Source organism: Hirundo rustica, chromosome 4, assembly GCF_015227805.2.
Source record: "Hirundo rustica isolate bHirRus1 chromosome 4, bHirRus1.pri.v3, whole genome shotgun sequence".
Classification (NCBI taxonomy): Eukaryota; Metazoa; Chordata; class Aves; order Passeriformes; family Hirundinidae; genus Hirundo; species Hirundo rustica.
Window position 1 is genome coordinate 343,732 of NC_053453.1, and position 15,895 is coordinate 359,626.

The 15,895-nt window shown below is 58.7% G+C and overlaps 1 protein-coding gene across 1 annotated transcript in view; it reads left to right on the forward strand.

Moving 5' to 3' along the window:
- The first annotated feature begins 948 nt into the window (after positions 1–948).
- PPP6R2 (protein phosphatase 6 regulatory subunit 2) overlaps positions 949–15,895 on the forward strand; it is a 44,801-nt gene continuing 29,854 nt past the window's right edge. Inside the window, 5 exon segments of the mRNA XM_040062248.2 lie at positions 949–1,028; positions 10,014–10,255; positions 13,038–13,149; positions 13,151–13,225; positions 15,401–15,538. Of these exon segments, the coding sequence (XP_039918182.1) occupies positions 10,029–10,255; positions 13,038–13,149; positions 13,151–13,225; positions 15,401–15,538 (552 nt within the window). The 5' untranslated portion in view covers positions 949–1,028; positions 10,014–10,028.

Sequence of the window (15,895 nt, forward strand, 5' to 3'; positions counted from 1 at the left end):
CGGGGTGATGGCTGCAGTGCTGGCTGTGGTGACAGCAGTGACACAGGATGGTGACAGGGAGTGCTGCCCGTGGTGACAGCAGTGACACAGCTGTGACACAGCAGTGACACAGGGTGGTGGCAGCAGGAATTTCCCCATGGAAAGGGAGCTCAGGCCCTGGAACTGCCCAGGGAGGTTTGCAGTGCCCATCGCTGGAGGTGCCCAGGGAATTCTGGAGGTGGCACTCAGGGCTCTGGGCTGGGGACAGGGTGGGGATGGGGCACAGCTGGGAAGGTCTGAGAGCGCTTTTCCAACCTCCCTGAGTCTGGGACTCTGTCAGGGACTTTTGGGCACGAATTCTGGTGAAAAAGGCGTCAAAGTTTAGAAATAAATTCCTGAACAGTTTTTGTTCTGATCAATGCCCTTGGTTTGGGTGAATATTGTACCTCCAGTTAAGTAATCACTGATTGGCAGATGAGGAAATACATTTGTTTTTACGTTAATTTTAATTTCTGTTTGATGTGGGGACCTTCTGCTGGTTGGTCTCTGTTTGGGTGTATCTCAGAGCACACCAGGAATTCCTGGATTTCGGGAGGTTGGATAAAGCCCAGCCCTGGAGCTCAGGCAACCTCGGCTCTTCCTCTGTTACCCCTTCCAGTATCCGCGGTTGTTTCAGCCTCATCCAGCCTGGCCTCGAGCACCCGCAGGGCTGGGCAGTTCACATCTACCCAGTGCTGCGGGAGAGGGGGAACTGGGAGAACTGGGAGGATCCACTGTGGCCTGGTGGTGATGGCTTGGCAGGGGCTGTCAGTTCCTTTGTGCTGAAAGGCTCTGTGGAAGTTCACTTAGGGAACAAAATAAAAAACCTTTGGCCCTCAGGTACCTTTGGTTGTTGGTAACTTTTTCAAATCTTTTCCAGGATTGGAAGCTTGCAAAGGAATTCACACTGGATGAAAACCATTTCCTGAAGCTGGGTCTATTCCACATCTAACCCAAATGTTTCTCTGTCCGTGGAGGAGATTTCACGTTTGAAGGAACTTCTACTGAAGGTAGGAACATTTCCCTGTCCTTTTGTCCTGGAATGGTTTGGGTTAAAGGGAGCCCAGAGCCCCCCAGTGCCACCCGTGCCATGGCAGGGACACCTCCCACTGTCCCCACCCCAGCCCCAGTGTCCAGCCTGGCCTGGGGCACTGCCAGGGATCCAGGGGATGATCCACAGCTGCTCTGGCAATCCCAGCCCAGGCAGCAATTCCTGATTCCCAAGGTCCCATCCAGCGCTGCCCTCTGGCACTGGGAGCCATTCCCTGTGTCCTGTCCCTCCAGGCCTTGTCCCCAGCCCCTCTGCAGCTCTCCTGGAGCCCCTTCAGGCCCTGGAATGTTCTGGAAGCTCTCCCTGGAGCCTTCTCCTCTCCGGGCTGGGCATTCCCAGCTCTCCCAGCCTGGATCCCTGGGAGCTGAGGGGCTCCAGCCCTGGAGCAGCTCCAGGATCTCCTCTGGGCTCTGCAGCAGCTCCAGGTGCTGCTGCCGTGTCCCCAGGGCTGGGGCAGCTCTGCAGCTGGGGCCTCACCTGGGCACAGGGACAAGGTCCCTCCTCACCTGGGCACGGGGACAGGGTCCCCCCTCACCTGGGCACAGGGACAGGGTCCCCTCTCACCTGGGCACGGGGACAGGGTCCCTCCTCACCTGGGCACAGGGACAGGGTCCCCCCTCACCTGGGCACAGGGACAGGGTCCCCCCTCACCTGGGCACGGGGACAGGGTCCCTCCTGTGGGCTCAGCCCAGGGCTGGGGGATTTCTGGCCGGGGCCTGTGAAGTTCCTCATTAAGGGATCAATTAATTCCCAGTAATGAGGATGAGCTCTGTGATGCTGGGGCTCAGTTCTGGTGGCTGCTGCTGGGATTGATGCTGCTGTTTAATACCTGGAGTCACCTGCGAGGGGACTGTGGTGTCCCAGGGATGTTCCTGGGGATGGAGTCCCCCTGAGGAGCTCAGTCCCTGTGTCCCTGTGCCGTCCTTGGCTTTATCCCCATGGAAAGATGCTCAGGCACTGGAACTGCCCAGGGAGGTTTGCAGGGCCCATCCCTGGAGGTGCCAGGGAGTTCCTGGAGGTGGCACTCAGGGCTCTGTGCTGGGGACAAGGTGGGCATTGGGCACAGCTGGGACTGGATGGGCTGGGGGGGCTTTTCCAGCCCCAGGGATCCCGGGATTCACGGCGTGCTGGCCAGGATCCTCCCTAAAACCAGGTTCAACCTGGAAGTGCCGCTCAGAACCTGAGCTCAGGTCCATAATTGCTGGGAAGAGCACGGAACTCCTCGTTCCCTGTTCTCCTGGGCACTGCTGTGGCTGTTCCAGGAGGTTCCCCGTGCAGGTGCCGCGCTGTGCCCTCGCTGTGGGGCAGGGAAGGAGCAGGCCGGGATCTCTCCCCGGAGTTCCTCAGGAGAGGAGCGGGAGCCATCCAGCAGAGCAGCTCGGGGCTCGCAGGAGGAGCTGCCCTTTCCTGCAGCAGTCATTCCACGGGGGATTTGCTGCTCTGGGATTCCCTGCAGCAGCGGGAATCCTTCCCTGTGCCAGCACTGGAGTGGCTGACTCGGGCATTTTCCTGTTGGGAATTTCATTGGGAAAAGCTTCCCCAATGCTCCAGAGGAGAGGTTTTATGTAAAACAGGTTCTCCCATGGAAACAGGTGATGAGTTAAAGGTGCACAGATTGGAATGGGATTTTGGGGAAGGAATTCCTGCTGGGAGGGTGGTGAGGGCTGGGATGGAATTCCCAGAGCAGCGGTGGCTGCCCCTGGATCCCTGGAAATGTCCAAGGCCGGGCTGGATGGGGCTTGGAGCAGCCTGGTCCTTGTGACAGCTTTGGTAGGCACAGCCTAATTATTTCTGTGTCCCAAGCAGGTGTTGATTCCTCAGTGTTCCTCTTCCTTCTGGGATCACTCCCAAATCCACTGGCCCTGGTTTGGGATCTGCCTGTGCCTTTTCCTGTTTCTAATTTGTGTTGATTCATTTCTTACCTCTCGTCCTGCTGCTGAGTCACCAAAGGGAGAGAGTTCTGCTCCCGAGCTCTTTGGGAATTCCCTGCTCAGCCCTTCAGTGGGAATTCGGCTGAGCCATTGATCAGCCTGGCCTCGTCCAGCTCTGTTTCCCAGGTGGATTTTCCAGTGGTGGAGCAGTTTGCTGAAAAAGCTGATTTGGGGCTTCACGCTCAGCAGGTTCAGTGAAGTGAGATTTTATTCCCTGGAGCTGGGATAACTGTTACTGGATAACTGGGATTGAAGGTGGAAACCTCTTGGATGGATGTGTGGTCCTGGTGTGCTCCAGACTCCTTCCCAGACTGGAATGGAGGGAATTCCCTATGTTTTGGGGTATTTCTTGCTTTGTCTAGCAAAGTTTAGAATTATTTATTCTTATGGAAGAAATAAGGGAGATTTTATATTAAAATTTGACAAAAAAAACAAAAAAAAAACCCCAAAAAACCAACAAGGTTGAAATTCCCCTCAGGAATCTGTGTCTGTCCAGGCTAAAATCCACCCTGGATGGAACTGGGACCTGTTCAGCTGGGCCAGAGCTGCTGGAGTTGGGTTGGATTTGGGATTCTGTGCTGGATGTTGTGGGAATGGCAGGAGGATCCCAGAACTCTTTTGGGGAATGTCCTTCCTTCAGCACTCCTATGTGCCCCTGCCTAGTGAAAACATTCAGTGTTTTGTTTTAGCAGGAATGGTCTTAAGTGGGCCTAAAAAAATCAGTAAATCTTGGGAATTTTGTCCAGTTCCCAGGAGGAGTTGCCTGGGGGGTTTCTGCCCCTCCGAGTTCACTTTTCCTGCTGCCGGAGTGCGGAGAGCATTTGGGAAAGGCCGGAAAACGCCGCGATGTTTTGTCTGTGCCTGTGTTTGCTGGGGCTCAGGGAGCCCGCGGTGACACAGAGCTGACTGGGAATAACCCTGGGAGAAATCCCAGCGCCTGGATACCCCTGGAGCCGCGGGGTCACGGGGCTGGGAGAGGCTCCGGGACCGGGGAGTCACCTGGGGCTGCCGCTGTCACCTGGGGCTGCCGCTGTCACCTGGGACTGCCGCTGTCACCTGGGGCTGTCCCTGTCACCTGGGGCTGCCGCTGTCACCCGGGGCTGTCCCTGTCACCTGGGGCTGCTGCTGTCACCTGGGGCTGCCGCTGTCACCTGGGGCTGCCGCTGTCAACCTGGGGCTGTCCCTGTCACCTGGGGCTGTCCCTGTCACCTGGGGCTGCTGCTGTCACCTGGGGCTGTCGCTGTCACCTGGGGCTGCCGCTGTCACCTGGGGCTGCTGCTGTCACCTGGGGCTGCCGCTGTCACCTGGGGCTGTCCCTGTCACCTGGGGCTGTCCCTGTCACCTGGGGCTGCCGCTGTCACCTGGGGCTGTCCCTGTCACCTGGGGCTGCCGCTGTCACCTGGGGCTGTCCCTGTCACCTGGGGCTGCCGCTGTCACCTGGGGCTGCCGCTGTCACCTGGGACTGCCGCTGTCACCTGGGGCTGTCCCTGTCACCTGGGGCTGCCGCTGTCACCTGGGGCTGTCCCTGTCACCTGGGGCTGCCGCCGGGTCCCTTTGGTGTCACCTGGGGCTGCCACTGTCACCTGGGGCTGCCGCTGTCACCTGGGGCTGCCGCTGTCACCTGGGGCTGCTGCTGTCACCTGGGGCTGCTGCTGTCATCTGGGGCTGCCGCTGTCACCTGGGGCTGTCCCTGTCACCTGGGGCTGTCCCTGTCACCTGGGGCTGCCGCTGTCACCTGGGACTGCTGCTGTCACCTGGGGCTGCCCCTGGGTCCCTTTGGTGTCACCTGGGGCTGCCGCTGTCACCTGGGACTGCCGCTGTCACCTGGGGCTGCCGCTGTCACCGGGACTGCCCCCAGGTCCCTTTGGTGTCACCTGGGGCTGCCGCTGTCACCTGGGGCTGCCGCTGTCACCTGGGGCTGCTGCTGTCACCTGGGGCTGCCGCTGTCACCTGGGGCTGCCGCTGTCACCTGGGGCTGCTGCTGTCACCTGGGGCTGCTGCTGTCACCTGGGGCTGCCGCTGTCACTGGGACTGCCCCCAGGTCCCTTTGGTGTCACCTGGGGCTGCCGCTGTCACCTGGGGCTGCCCCCGGGTCCCTTTGGTGTCACCTGGGGCTGCCGCTGTCACCGGGACTGCTGCTGTCACCTGGGGCTGCAGCTGTCACCTGGGGCTGCCGCTGTCACCGGGACTGCTGCTGTCACCTGGGGCTGCCGCTGTCACTGGGACTGCCCCCGGGTCCCTTTGGTGTCACCTGGGGCTGCTGCTGTCATCTGGGGCTGCCGCTGTCACCTGGGGCTGCCGCTGTCACCGGGACTGCCCCCGGGTCCCTTTGGTGTCACCTGGGGCTGCTGCTGTCACCTGGGGCTGTCCCTGTCACCTGGGGCTGCCGCTGTCACCTGGGGCTGCCCCCGGGTCCCTTTGGTGTCACCTGGGGCTGCCCCCGGGTCCCTTTGGTGTCACCTGGGACTGCCCCTGTCACTGGGACTGCCCCCAGGTCCCTTTGGTGTCACCTAAGGGTGCCCCTGTCCCCTGGGGCTGCTCCCGGGTCCCTTTGGTGTCACCTGGGACTGCCCCTGTCACTGGGACTGCCCCCAGGTCCCTTTGGTGTCACCTAAGGGTGCTCCTGTCAGCTGGGACTGCCCCCGGGCCCCTTTGGTGTCACCTGGGGCTGCCGCTGTCACCGGGACTGCCCCCGGGTCCCTTTGGTGTCACCTAAGGGTGCCCCTGTCCCCAGCAGCGCCCCCGGGTCCCTTTGGTGTCACCTAAGGGTGCCCCTGTCCCCAGCTCCGCCCCCGGGTCCCTTTGGTGTCACCTAAGGGTGCCCCTGTCCCCAGCTCCGCCCCCGGGTCCCTTTCCTGCTGTTCCCCCTGTGGTTCCCGCGGGCAGCTTTGGGATGTGCTGAAGGAGCCGTTCCCCGGGGCTGCCGGCAGGAGGAGGCTGGGAGATCATCCCCGACAAATAAATAACTAAAAGACAAAATTCCCCATTGGAATTGCCAGCCAGGAGCTCCCCGGGCTCAGAGCATTTTGTGTAAAACATTGATTTTTGTCCTTTATGCAGATGAGCAGCTCTGGGGCAGGTACTGTCCAGGACATGGCTCTGGGGAGGGTGGAAACTGAAATGAAATGAAATGAAATACCACACAAAATGCCATATAAAATAACAAATAAAACGAGCCCCCTCCTCCCAGCTCCTGAGCAGAGCAGAGGTGACAAAAGGGGTCCTTTGTTTGGGGTCTGTAGCAGCAAGTGCATTACTTGTTGGAACTTTCTGTAAGCTCAGCTGGAATTCTGTTGGCAGGGGATCGAATCTTCCCATCCCTGAGGAGGCAGGGTTTGTTAGCCCTGGAACAGGGAGATTAAACGTCTCCTGCGTTGTCCCAAACAATTCCAACACCCCAACGCTGCTTTTTATCAGTAACAGGAATTTATTTATGGGTGGGAAACTGCTGCTGCTGTGCTGGGACAGGGGGGCTTCAGCCCGGATGGTCCCAAAGACACAGAAATCACCTTCGCTGGGGGCCTCAGGCTGAGGGAGGGCAGGGCTAGGTGGGGTCTCGGGAGGGAATTCCTGGCTGGGAGGTGGGCAGGCCTGGCACGGGGTGCCCAGAGCAGCTGTGGCTCATCCCCTGGATCCCTGGCAGTGCCCCAGGCCAGGCTGGACACTGGGGACAGCGGGAGGTGTCCCTGCCATGGCACGGGTGGCACTGGGGGGCTCTGGGCTCCCTTTAACCCAAACCATCCCAGGATTGCCTGAGCCTTTGGTGCCCACTCAGAGGATCTCTAATTGCTGTTGTTAATGAGCTGTCCTTGGCTGCAGCTCCTGCAGAGCCCCGGTGGCAAACGCAGGGCTCGGGGTGACGCTGGCATTCCCTGGGCCGGGTTTGGAGGCGCTCCCTGAACGCAGCACAGCTCCAGCCCCAGCAGGAACTGACACAGAGCTGCTCCCCTGCAGCCCTCGTGGGTTTTGCTCTCGTTGGATGTTCCAGAAATAAAATCAGCAGCTGGGAAAGGCTTTGAGTGTCCACCTGAAAGAGGGAAAACAGCTCTGCTTTACTGGTGGCAAAAGTGACCTAAATTAAAGTACTGAGGTGGGAGAAGTGACAGATGCCATGGAATCAGAGAGTCCTGGAATGGTTTGAGTGGGAAGAGACCCCAGAGTGCCCCAGTGCCACCTGTGCCATGGCAGGGACACCTCCCACTGTCCCCACCCCAGCCCCAGTGTCCAGCCTGGCCTGGGGCACTGCCAGGGAGCCAGGGGATGATCCACAGCTGCTCTGGCAATCCCAGCCCAGCCCCTCTCCACTCTCCCAGGGAAGGTCAGGCAGCTTTTCCTAGAGATGTATAAAAAGCTCAGGAAAGCTGTGGAATTGCCAGGGTTACAATGGTTGTCAGTTTGGAAGGTGAGAATTCCATGTGGATCCCACACCAACGGAGGGAATATTGCTGCATTTGGATTGACTGAGCCCCCAGACCTCCTTCACTGAAGGCCTTTGGTGCCAGTTTTTCCCTCGGTGAATTCATAACCAAGCAGAGATGTTTAAAAATACCCAAAGAACAGTTTGTGAGGAACACACCGAGCCCAGCAGTGCTGTCACTGCAGTGTCACGTAGGTTGAACATTCAGATGGCTGCTCCCAACTCAGAAATTCAGTGCTGAAATCCCAGAATCCCAAAATCCCTGGGGTTGGAAAATCCCTCCCAGCCCATCCAGTCCCAGCTGTGCCCCATCCCCACCCTGTCCCCAGCACAGAGCCCTGAGTGCCACCTCCAGGAGTTCCCTGGACACCTGCAGGGACGGGCACTGCAAACCTCCCTGGGCAGTTCCAGTGCCTGAGCTCCCTTTCCATGGGGAAATTCCTGCTGCTGTCCCCCCTGAGCTCCCCTGGCCCAGGCTGAGGCCGTTCCCTCTGCTCCTGTCCCTGTTCCCTGCGAGCACAGCCCGACCCCCCCGGCTGTCCCCTCCTGTCAGGGACTTGTGCAGAGCCACAAGGTTCCTCCTGATCCCCCTTTTCTCCAGGCTCAGCCCCTTCCCAGCTCCCTCAGCCCCTCCTGGGGCTCCATTCCCTTCCCAGCTCCCTCAGCCCCTCCTGGGGCTCCATTCCCTTCCCAGCTCCCTCAGCCTCTCCTGGGGCTCCATTCCCTTCCCAGCTCCCTCAGCCCCTCCTGGGGCTCCATTCCCTGCCCAGCTCCCTCAGCCTCTCCTGGGGCTCCATTCCCTTCCCAGCTCCCTCAGCCCCTCCTGGGGCTCCATTCCCTTCCCAGCTCCCTCAGCCCCTCCTGGGGCTCCATTCCCTTCCCAGCTCCATTCCCTGCCCTGGATACACTCCGGCCCCTCCAGGGCTCTCCAGAGCTGCCCCCAGGATTCCAGCTGGGAAAATCCTGACATGTAAAAGAAACTCAGCTTTTCCCCTGTTCCATGTCCTGGTTCTGTGCATGCTTCACTCGGAGCTTCACTGTGGAAGTTACATCATGAAGGACTGAGAGATGTAAAATCTAATGGGAAATTGGGCTCTTCAGCCTTTTGCAAGGCCCTGCTCTGGAGACTGGAAGGAAGAGACCCCTCAGTGTCATTCCTGTAGGGAAAATGAGTTTTTAGGAGGACGATAACTGAGGTTATGCAGAGTGTGACTGGTGGAGGATCAAGCACGAACATTTTTGGATGCTGGAAGAAGCCGAAGGAACGGATGGAGACAGTTCTGTGTGCAGAAATGGGGATGTGGGTTAGGTTAAAAACAGCTTTGTGATCCTGGCTGTGGAATCACATGGTGCTGCTGGATCCTCTGGGAATGTGGCACAGGGACACGGCTCAGCCCAGGGACTCAGTGTGCAGGGCGTGGGAGCCTGGGCTGGCACTGCCAGGATGTGTCACCCATGTCCCTGGGGAGGGACAGCCACTGCCCGGCGTTGGTGTTAATGGCTGCAGAGGGACAGGACACAGGGAACGGCTCCCAGTGCCAGAGGGCAGCGCTGGATGGGAGCTTGGGAATCAGGAATTGCTGCCTGGGCTGGGATTGCCAGAGCAGCTGTGGATCATCCCCTGGATCCCTGGCAGTGCCCCAGGCCAGGCTGGACACTGGGGCTGGGGTGGGGACAGTGGGAGGTGTCCCTGCCATGGCACGGGTGGCACTGGGGGGCTCTGGGCTCCCTTTAACCCAAACCACTCCAGGATTCCATGAATTCTGTACCTGGTACTGTGGCCAGAGCAGGGCTGTGAAGGGTTATTGAGGAGCTGAGGTGAGATGGTGAAGGGCAGAATTGGAAGAGGAAATGTTAAGCAAAAGGAAGAGCCCTGGAAGAGTCTCCTGTGGGTGGTCAGAGCAGTGCCTTGGTTTGGTGTAACTCACAGCTTCTCCAAAATTCCAGGTGTTAGGAAAGCAAAGTGGGAAAACATCATTAATAGAACTCAACTGAGAAAAATCAGGATAACCAAAGAGCAAACAAGGGTTGGGATGGGAATGGATGGAAGTGAGAGAATCAAACTGCAGTGCCCCAGGAAAGACCCTGAGGGGCTGGGGCATGTCCAGGGAAGGGAACGGAGCTGGGGAAGGGTCTGGAGCCCCAGGAGGGGCTGAGGGAGCTGGGAAGGGAATGGAGCCCCAGGAGGGGCTGAGGGAGCTGGGAAGGGAATGGAGCCCCAGGAGGGGCTGAGGGAGCTGGGAAGGGGCTGAGCCTGGAGAAAAGGAGGATCAGGGGGAACCCTGTGGCTCTGCACAAGTCCCTGACAGGAGGGGACAGCTGAGGACGGCCTCAGGCTGGGCCAGGGGAGCTCAGGGTGCACATTGTGGAAGTTCCTTCCCCAGGAGGGTTGGAAAGCGCTGGGAGGGGCTGCTCAGGGCAGGGCTGGAGTCCCCATCTCTGGAGGCTGTGTGGACGTGACCGTGAGGACGCAGGGTGGCAGTGGAGGGGTTGGTTGGTGGTGGGCGATCCCAGGGATGGTCTCGGCGCCGCGCGGTTCCGTGGCGGTCCCCAGCAGGCGTGCGGCAGTAACCGGCGCTTTCCCGCCCCCAGCCAGCCGCGTGCCACCACCATGTTCTGGAAGTTCGATCTGAACACGACGTCGCACGTGGACAAGCTGCTGGACAAGGAGGATGTGACCCTGGAGGAGCTGATGGACGAGGATGACGTCCTGCAGGAATGCAAGGCGCAGAACCGGCGGCTGCTGGACTTCTTGTGCCAGCAGCAGTGCATGGAGCAGCTGGTCACCCTCATCACCCACGAGCCCCCCGTGGACATGGACGAGAAGGTCCGATTCAAGTAGGTATTGGATCCCTGCTCCCCAGGACGCCCCAGCTGGGAGCCCGGGGCTGAAAACACATTCCACCTGGGTTCTGTCCCCTCCTGGAGGGGAGGGAGGCTTTGGGCGCTGGGGATGTTTCAGCTTTTGGGGGGTTTTTTTTTGAGGGAATCGTCAGGATTTGTTGCTTTGGTTTTGGTGTTTAACATGGAGTTGGTCTCAAAAAAAAAAAAAAAAAAAAAAAAAATTCCTGTTTCAAATAGTGTCTCCAAAAAATAGCTCGAGTAATGTCTCAAATAATCAAATCTCAAATAATGTCCAAAAAAAAAAAAAAAAAATCCTGTCTCAAATAATGTCTCAAAAAAATCTTCTCCTACTGTTCCCTCAAAATCCAAAGCCCCTTGAGCAGGTTTTTATAGGAAAGGGAAGCACAAGAGGTAGAAATCTCTGAACTCAGTGGGTTTCCAGTCCCACAGAACAAAGTGAGCTGCAAAATGAGTAAAATCTGGGCTATTTTCAGTGTGCTGCATGTCCAGATCCTGCTCATTTCAGGGATCCCAGCTCCGGGCAGGCCCTGCCTCTGCTCGGACCACGCTGAGCTCCTCACCAAAGTTGTGTTCATGCATTGTTAACCCAATGTATACTCAAAAATATTGACCTTTGGGTTTGGGGAGTTTGTCTGCCTTTGTGAAGTTTACATAAAAATAAAAGGCTGCTCTGGCTATAAATAAATAAAACTGAGCAGTTTCTTTCTGGTGGGAGCGGATCAGGACTGGGGTTGGTGTTGGTGGAAAGGCACAGAAATGTCACATTCAGGTCTGGGTTGGGGTAAGAGTTAACAGCGGTGTGAGGTGGCTGTTCCCAGGTGTGTGAATGCCGGGGAATACCTGGGGTGATAACTTGGAATATCCTGTGGCTGCTCTGAAAGGTGAATTTGGGACCCACCTGCGGAGCTGCCCCAGCCTGGGGCCAGCAGCAGAAGGAGCTGGAGCAAGGCCAGAGGAGGAGCTGCTCCCAGGGCTGGAGCCCCTCTGCTCTGGAGCCGGGCTGGGAGAGCTGGGAATGTTCCCCTGGAGAAGGGAAGGCTCCAGGGAGAGCTTCCAGAACATTCCAGGGCCCAAAGGGGCTCCAGGAGAGCTGCAGAGGGGCTGGGGACAGGGAATGGAGGGACAGGACACAGGGAATGGCTCCCAGTGCCAAAGGGCAGCGCTGGATGGGAGCTTGGGAATCAGGAATTGCTGCCTGGGCTGGGATTGCCAGAGCAGCTGTGGATCATCCCCTGGATCCCTGGCAGTGCCCCAGGCCAGGCTGGACACTGGGGCTGGGGTGGGGACAGTGGGAGGTGTCCCTGCCATGGCACGGGTGGCACTGGGGGGCTCTGGGGTCCCTTTAACCCAAACCACTCCAGGATTCCCTGATTGTAACCAAACAGGTGAAGAATGAGGGAAGGGGGGGGATGAGGACAGAGGCTTCAGGAAGGGAATTCCTGGTGGAACACTGAGGGCTGACGTTCCGGGAGCGTTTTCTTGGCAGCACTTGGGACGCCCCGGCAGAGCAGGCCCAGAAGCGTCTCCAAAGCCTGGAGAGGGGAAGGAGGGTTTGAGCTCATTAGAAAGCAGGGGAGCTTTTGGGATAAATAAAAGCTGAGCAGGAAGAACGGACTCCGTGGAAATCCAGCTGGAATCCCACTTCTGGCTCTTCAGGAAAGGTTATGAAAGTTTGTGAAGTGGAACAGGGAGAATCTCGATAGCTTTGGAAGGGTCTGGGGCTCAGGGTGTGTGGAGAGGGATCACACAAAGGCTTTATCCCTCAAACAGTGGGATGGAGGTTCATGAAGCTCACAGGGGAAGCTGCAAAGAGGAAGAGTCCCCAGTAAATCCCCACCCAAGCAGAATCTGTGGAATTAAACCCCTGAAAGGAGGCTGGAGCAGGACAGCAGAGTGTGAATCTTGGACCTGCCGATGAACTGCTGATGCCAGGGGCGAGGGAAGCTCCGCTTCCAGGGGCCGTGGGGACAGAGGGAGTTTGGGTGAGCTGAGTTCCCTGCAGCCTGGAAACCTCCAGCCTGGGATGTGCTGCCAGAAGGGGAATGGTGAGGGCTTGGATCGGACCTGGGGCTGTGCGAGCTGCGGGAGCAGAACCTGCTGGGACACGGAGAGCTCCCATTTCTCCTCTGTCCATGGGACTGTATCCCAGGGAGGCCCCACACGCAGATCTTGAGGAATCGTGGATGCTTTTTGCATGGAATGAGCCAGGAAAAGGAGAAGTGAGTCCCTTTGGGCTGGAAGGGCTGGAAGGACCCTCTGGGGTGGTGACAGTGACGTCCTCAGCCTCAGCTCCTTGGGCAGCACCAAGCCTGGAACAGCAGCAGCAGGGCCCAAGGGGCTTTTGGAGCCTCCAGGGCTGGAACTGCAGGAACAGGAGGAGGCTGGGTGAAGGGAGCGGTGCAGGGAAGGGGTGAAAGCTCTCAGCTGGCCTGGACATGCTTTAGTGGTCCGTGGGGAGTGCAGAGCTTGGGCTGCAGAGATTGGGAAGGATCCTGCTGTAAAAACCTGGTTTGGTCACCAATCAGTCGTAACCCATCGTGGGAAAAGTGTCCTCACCGGAGGGAATCAGTCACGGAATGGTTTGGGTGGGAAGCCCACGGTGTCTAGCCAGGCCTGGGGCGCTGCCAGGGATGCAGGGGCACCCCGTGCCAGGGCCTGCCCGCCGTGCCAGCCAGGAATTCCTCCACTTGCCGAGCCCTCTGCGGAGGGCGGGCGGCGGAGAGCTCCCGTCTCAGCCGCGGCTGTGTCGCTGCAGGTACCCCAACACGGCCTGCGAGCTGCTGACCTCGGACGTGCCGCAGATCAACGACAAGCTGGGCGGGGACGAGACCCTGCTCGACATCCTCTACGACTTCCTGGACCACGAGCCCCCCCCTGAACCCCCTCCTCGCCAGCTTCTTCAGCAAGACCATCGGGAACCTCATTGCACGGAAAACAGAGCAGGTAGGGAGGGCTCTGCGCCCGGCCGGGCGTTCCGCGGCGCTGCTGCTGCTGTCCTTGCTGGCAGCCCCTGGCCTTCCTGCCCTTGGGTCGAAGCTCGGAGGTGAGGTGAGCCTCTGGAAGGTTCTGCGAGTTCCTGGCTGCAGGGAGGTGCTGGCGTGGGCAGACGGTGCCCAGAGGTGTGGGATCTGCCGCATTGGGGTGTCCCCGTGGCACAGCCAAAGCTGCGCTTTCCATAGCGAGGCTTTTTGGGGACCGTCGGCTCGTCCCAGTCCATGGGCAAGGCCTCAGCTCATCCCTGTGGAGGGGTTCAGGGGTACCCAGAGCCCAGCAAATACCGGGGCTTTGGTTAAATGCTGCCTGCGAGGGGCCTGAGAGGAGAGGGAAATTCCCCAGCCTCACTCAGTGCCACGGCCTCGGGCCGCCCTGTGCCACAGAGCGGGGAGAAGCTGGCTGAAAAGGTCTGATTTGGTGTTGCCTTGGAATAAAAATGATTCCTTTGTTTCCTGAAGAGTTCCCAACCCCAGGCTGGGGGTTGAGACACACAGGAGAAGCTCCAGGAGCTGTGAGGAGTTGTGAGGAGTTGTGAGGAGTTGTGAGGAGCTGTGAGGAGCTGTGAGGAGTTGTGAGGAGCTGTGAGGAGTTGTGAGGAGTTGTGAGGAGTTGTGAGGAGCTGTGAGGAGCTGTGAGGAGTTGTGAGGAGCTGTGAGGAGCTGTGAGGAGCTGTGAGGAGTTGTGAGGAGCTGTGAGGAGTTGTGAGGAGCTGTGAGGAGCTGTGAGGAGCTGTGAGGAGTTGTGAGGAGCTGTGAGGAGCTGTGAGGAGCTGTGGGGAGCTGTGAGGAGCTGTGAGGGGTTGTGAGGAGTTGTGAGGAGCTGTGAGGAGTTGTGAGGAGTTGTGAGGAGCTGTGAGGAGCTGTGAGGAGTTGTGAGGAGTTGTGAGGGAGTTGTGAGGAGCTGTGAGGAGCTGTGAGGAGTTGTGAGGGAGTTGTGAGGAGCTGTGAGGAGTTGTGAGGAGTTGTGAGGAGTTGTGAGGAGCTGTGAGGAGCTGTGAGGAGTTGTGAGGAGCTGTGAGGAGTTGTGAGGAGTTGTGAGGGAGTTGTGAGGAGCTGTGAGGAGCTGTGAGGAGCTGTGAGGAGCTGTGAGGAGTTGTGAGGAGCTGTGAGGAGCTGTGAGGAGTTGTGAGGAGCTGTGAGGAGCTGTGAGGAGCTGTGAGGGGTTGTGAGGAGTTGTGAGGAGCTGTGAGGAGTTGTGAGGAGTTGTGAGGAGCTGTGAGGAGCTGTGAGGAGTTGTGAGGAGTTGTGAGGAGTTGTGAGGGAGTTGTGAGGAGCTGTGAGGAGTTGTGAGGAGTTGTGAGGAGTTGTGAGGAGCTGTGAGGAGTTGTGAGGAGTTGTGAGGAGCTGTGAGGAGCTGTGAGGAGTTGTGAGGAGTTGTGAGGAGCTGTGAGGAGCTGTGAGGAGCTGTGAGGAGCTGTGAGGAGTTGTGAGGAGCTGTGAGGAGTTGTGAGGAGTTGTGAGGAGTTGTGAGGAGCTGTGAGGAGTTGTGAGGAGCTGTGAGGAGTTGTGAGGAGCTGTGAGGAGTTGTGAGGAGCTGTGAGGAGCTGTGAGGAGCTGTGAGGAGTTGTGAGGAGTTGTGAGGAGCTGTGAGGAGTTGTGAGGAGTTGTGAGGAGCTGTGAGGAGCTGTGAGGAGCTGTGAGGAGTTGTGAGGAGTTGTGAGGAGTTGTGAGGGAGTTGTGAGGAGTTGTGAGGAGTTGTGAGGAGTTGTGAGGAGTTGTGAGGGAATTGTGAGGAGCTGTGAGGAGTTGTGAGGGAGTTGTGAGGAGCTGTGAGGAGCTGTGAGGAGCTGTGAGGAGCTGTGAGGAGCTGTGAGGAGTTGTGAGGAGTTGTGAGGAGCTGTGAGGAGCTGTGAGGAGCTGTGAGGGAGTTGTGAGGAGTTGTGAGGAGTTGTGAGGAGTTGTGAGGGAATTGTGAGGAGTTGTGAGGGAATTGTGAGGGAGTTGTGAGGAGCTGTGAGGAGCTGTGAGGAGCTGTGAGGAGCTGTGAGGAGTTGTGAGGAGTTGTGAGGAGCTGTGAGGAGCTGTGAGGAGCTGTGAGGGGTTGTGAGGAGTTGTGAGGAGTTGTGAGGACTTGTGAGGAGTTGTGTGTCCTGCTGGCAGCTGACACAGGCTCCTGTTTCCACAGGTGATCTCATTTTTGAGGAAAAAGGACAAGTTCCTGAGCCTGGTGCTAAAGCACATCGACACTTCTGCCATGATGGACCTGCTGCTGCGCCTCATCAGCTGCGTGGAGCCCACGGCGCTGCGCCAGGACGTGCTCAACGTGAGCCCTTCCTCCGCCAGCCCCTGGCCCTGTCCCAGCCCCTGTCCCTGTCCCAGCCCCTGTCCCTGTCCCTGCCCCTGTCCCTGTCCCTGTTCCTGTCCCTCTCCCTGTCCCTGCCCCTGTCCCAGCCCCTGTCCCTGTCCCTGCCCCTGTCCCTGTCCCAGCTCCTGTCCCTGTCCATCCCTGTCCCATCCCTGTCCCTGTCCCTGTCCCTGTTCCTGTCCCTGTCCCATCCCTGTCCCTGTCCCTGTCCCTGTCCCCATCCCTGTCCATCCCTGTCCCTGTCCCATCCCTGTCCCAGCCCCTGTCCCTGTCCCTGTCCCAGCCCCTGTCCCTGTCCCTGCTCCTGTCCATCCC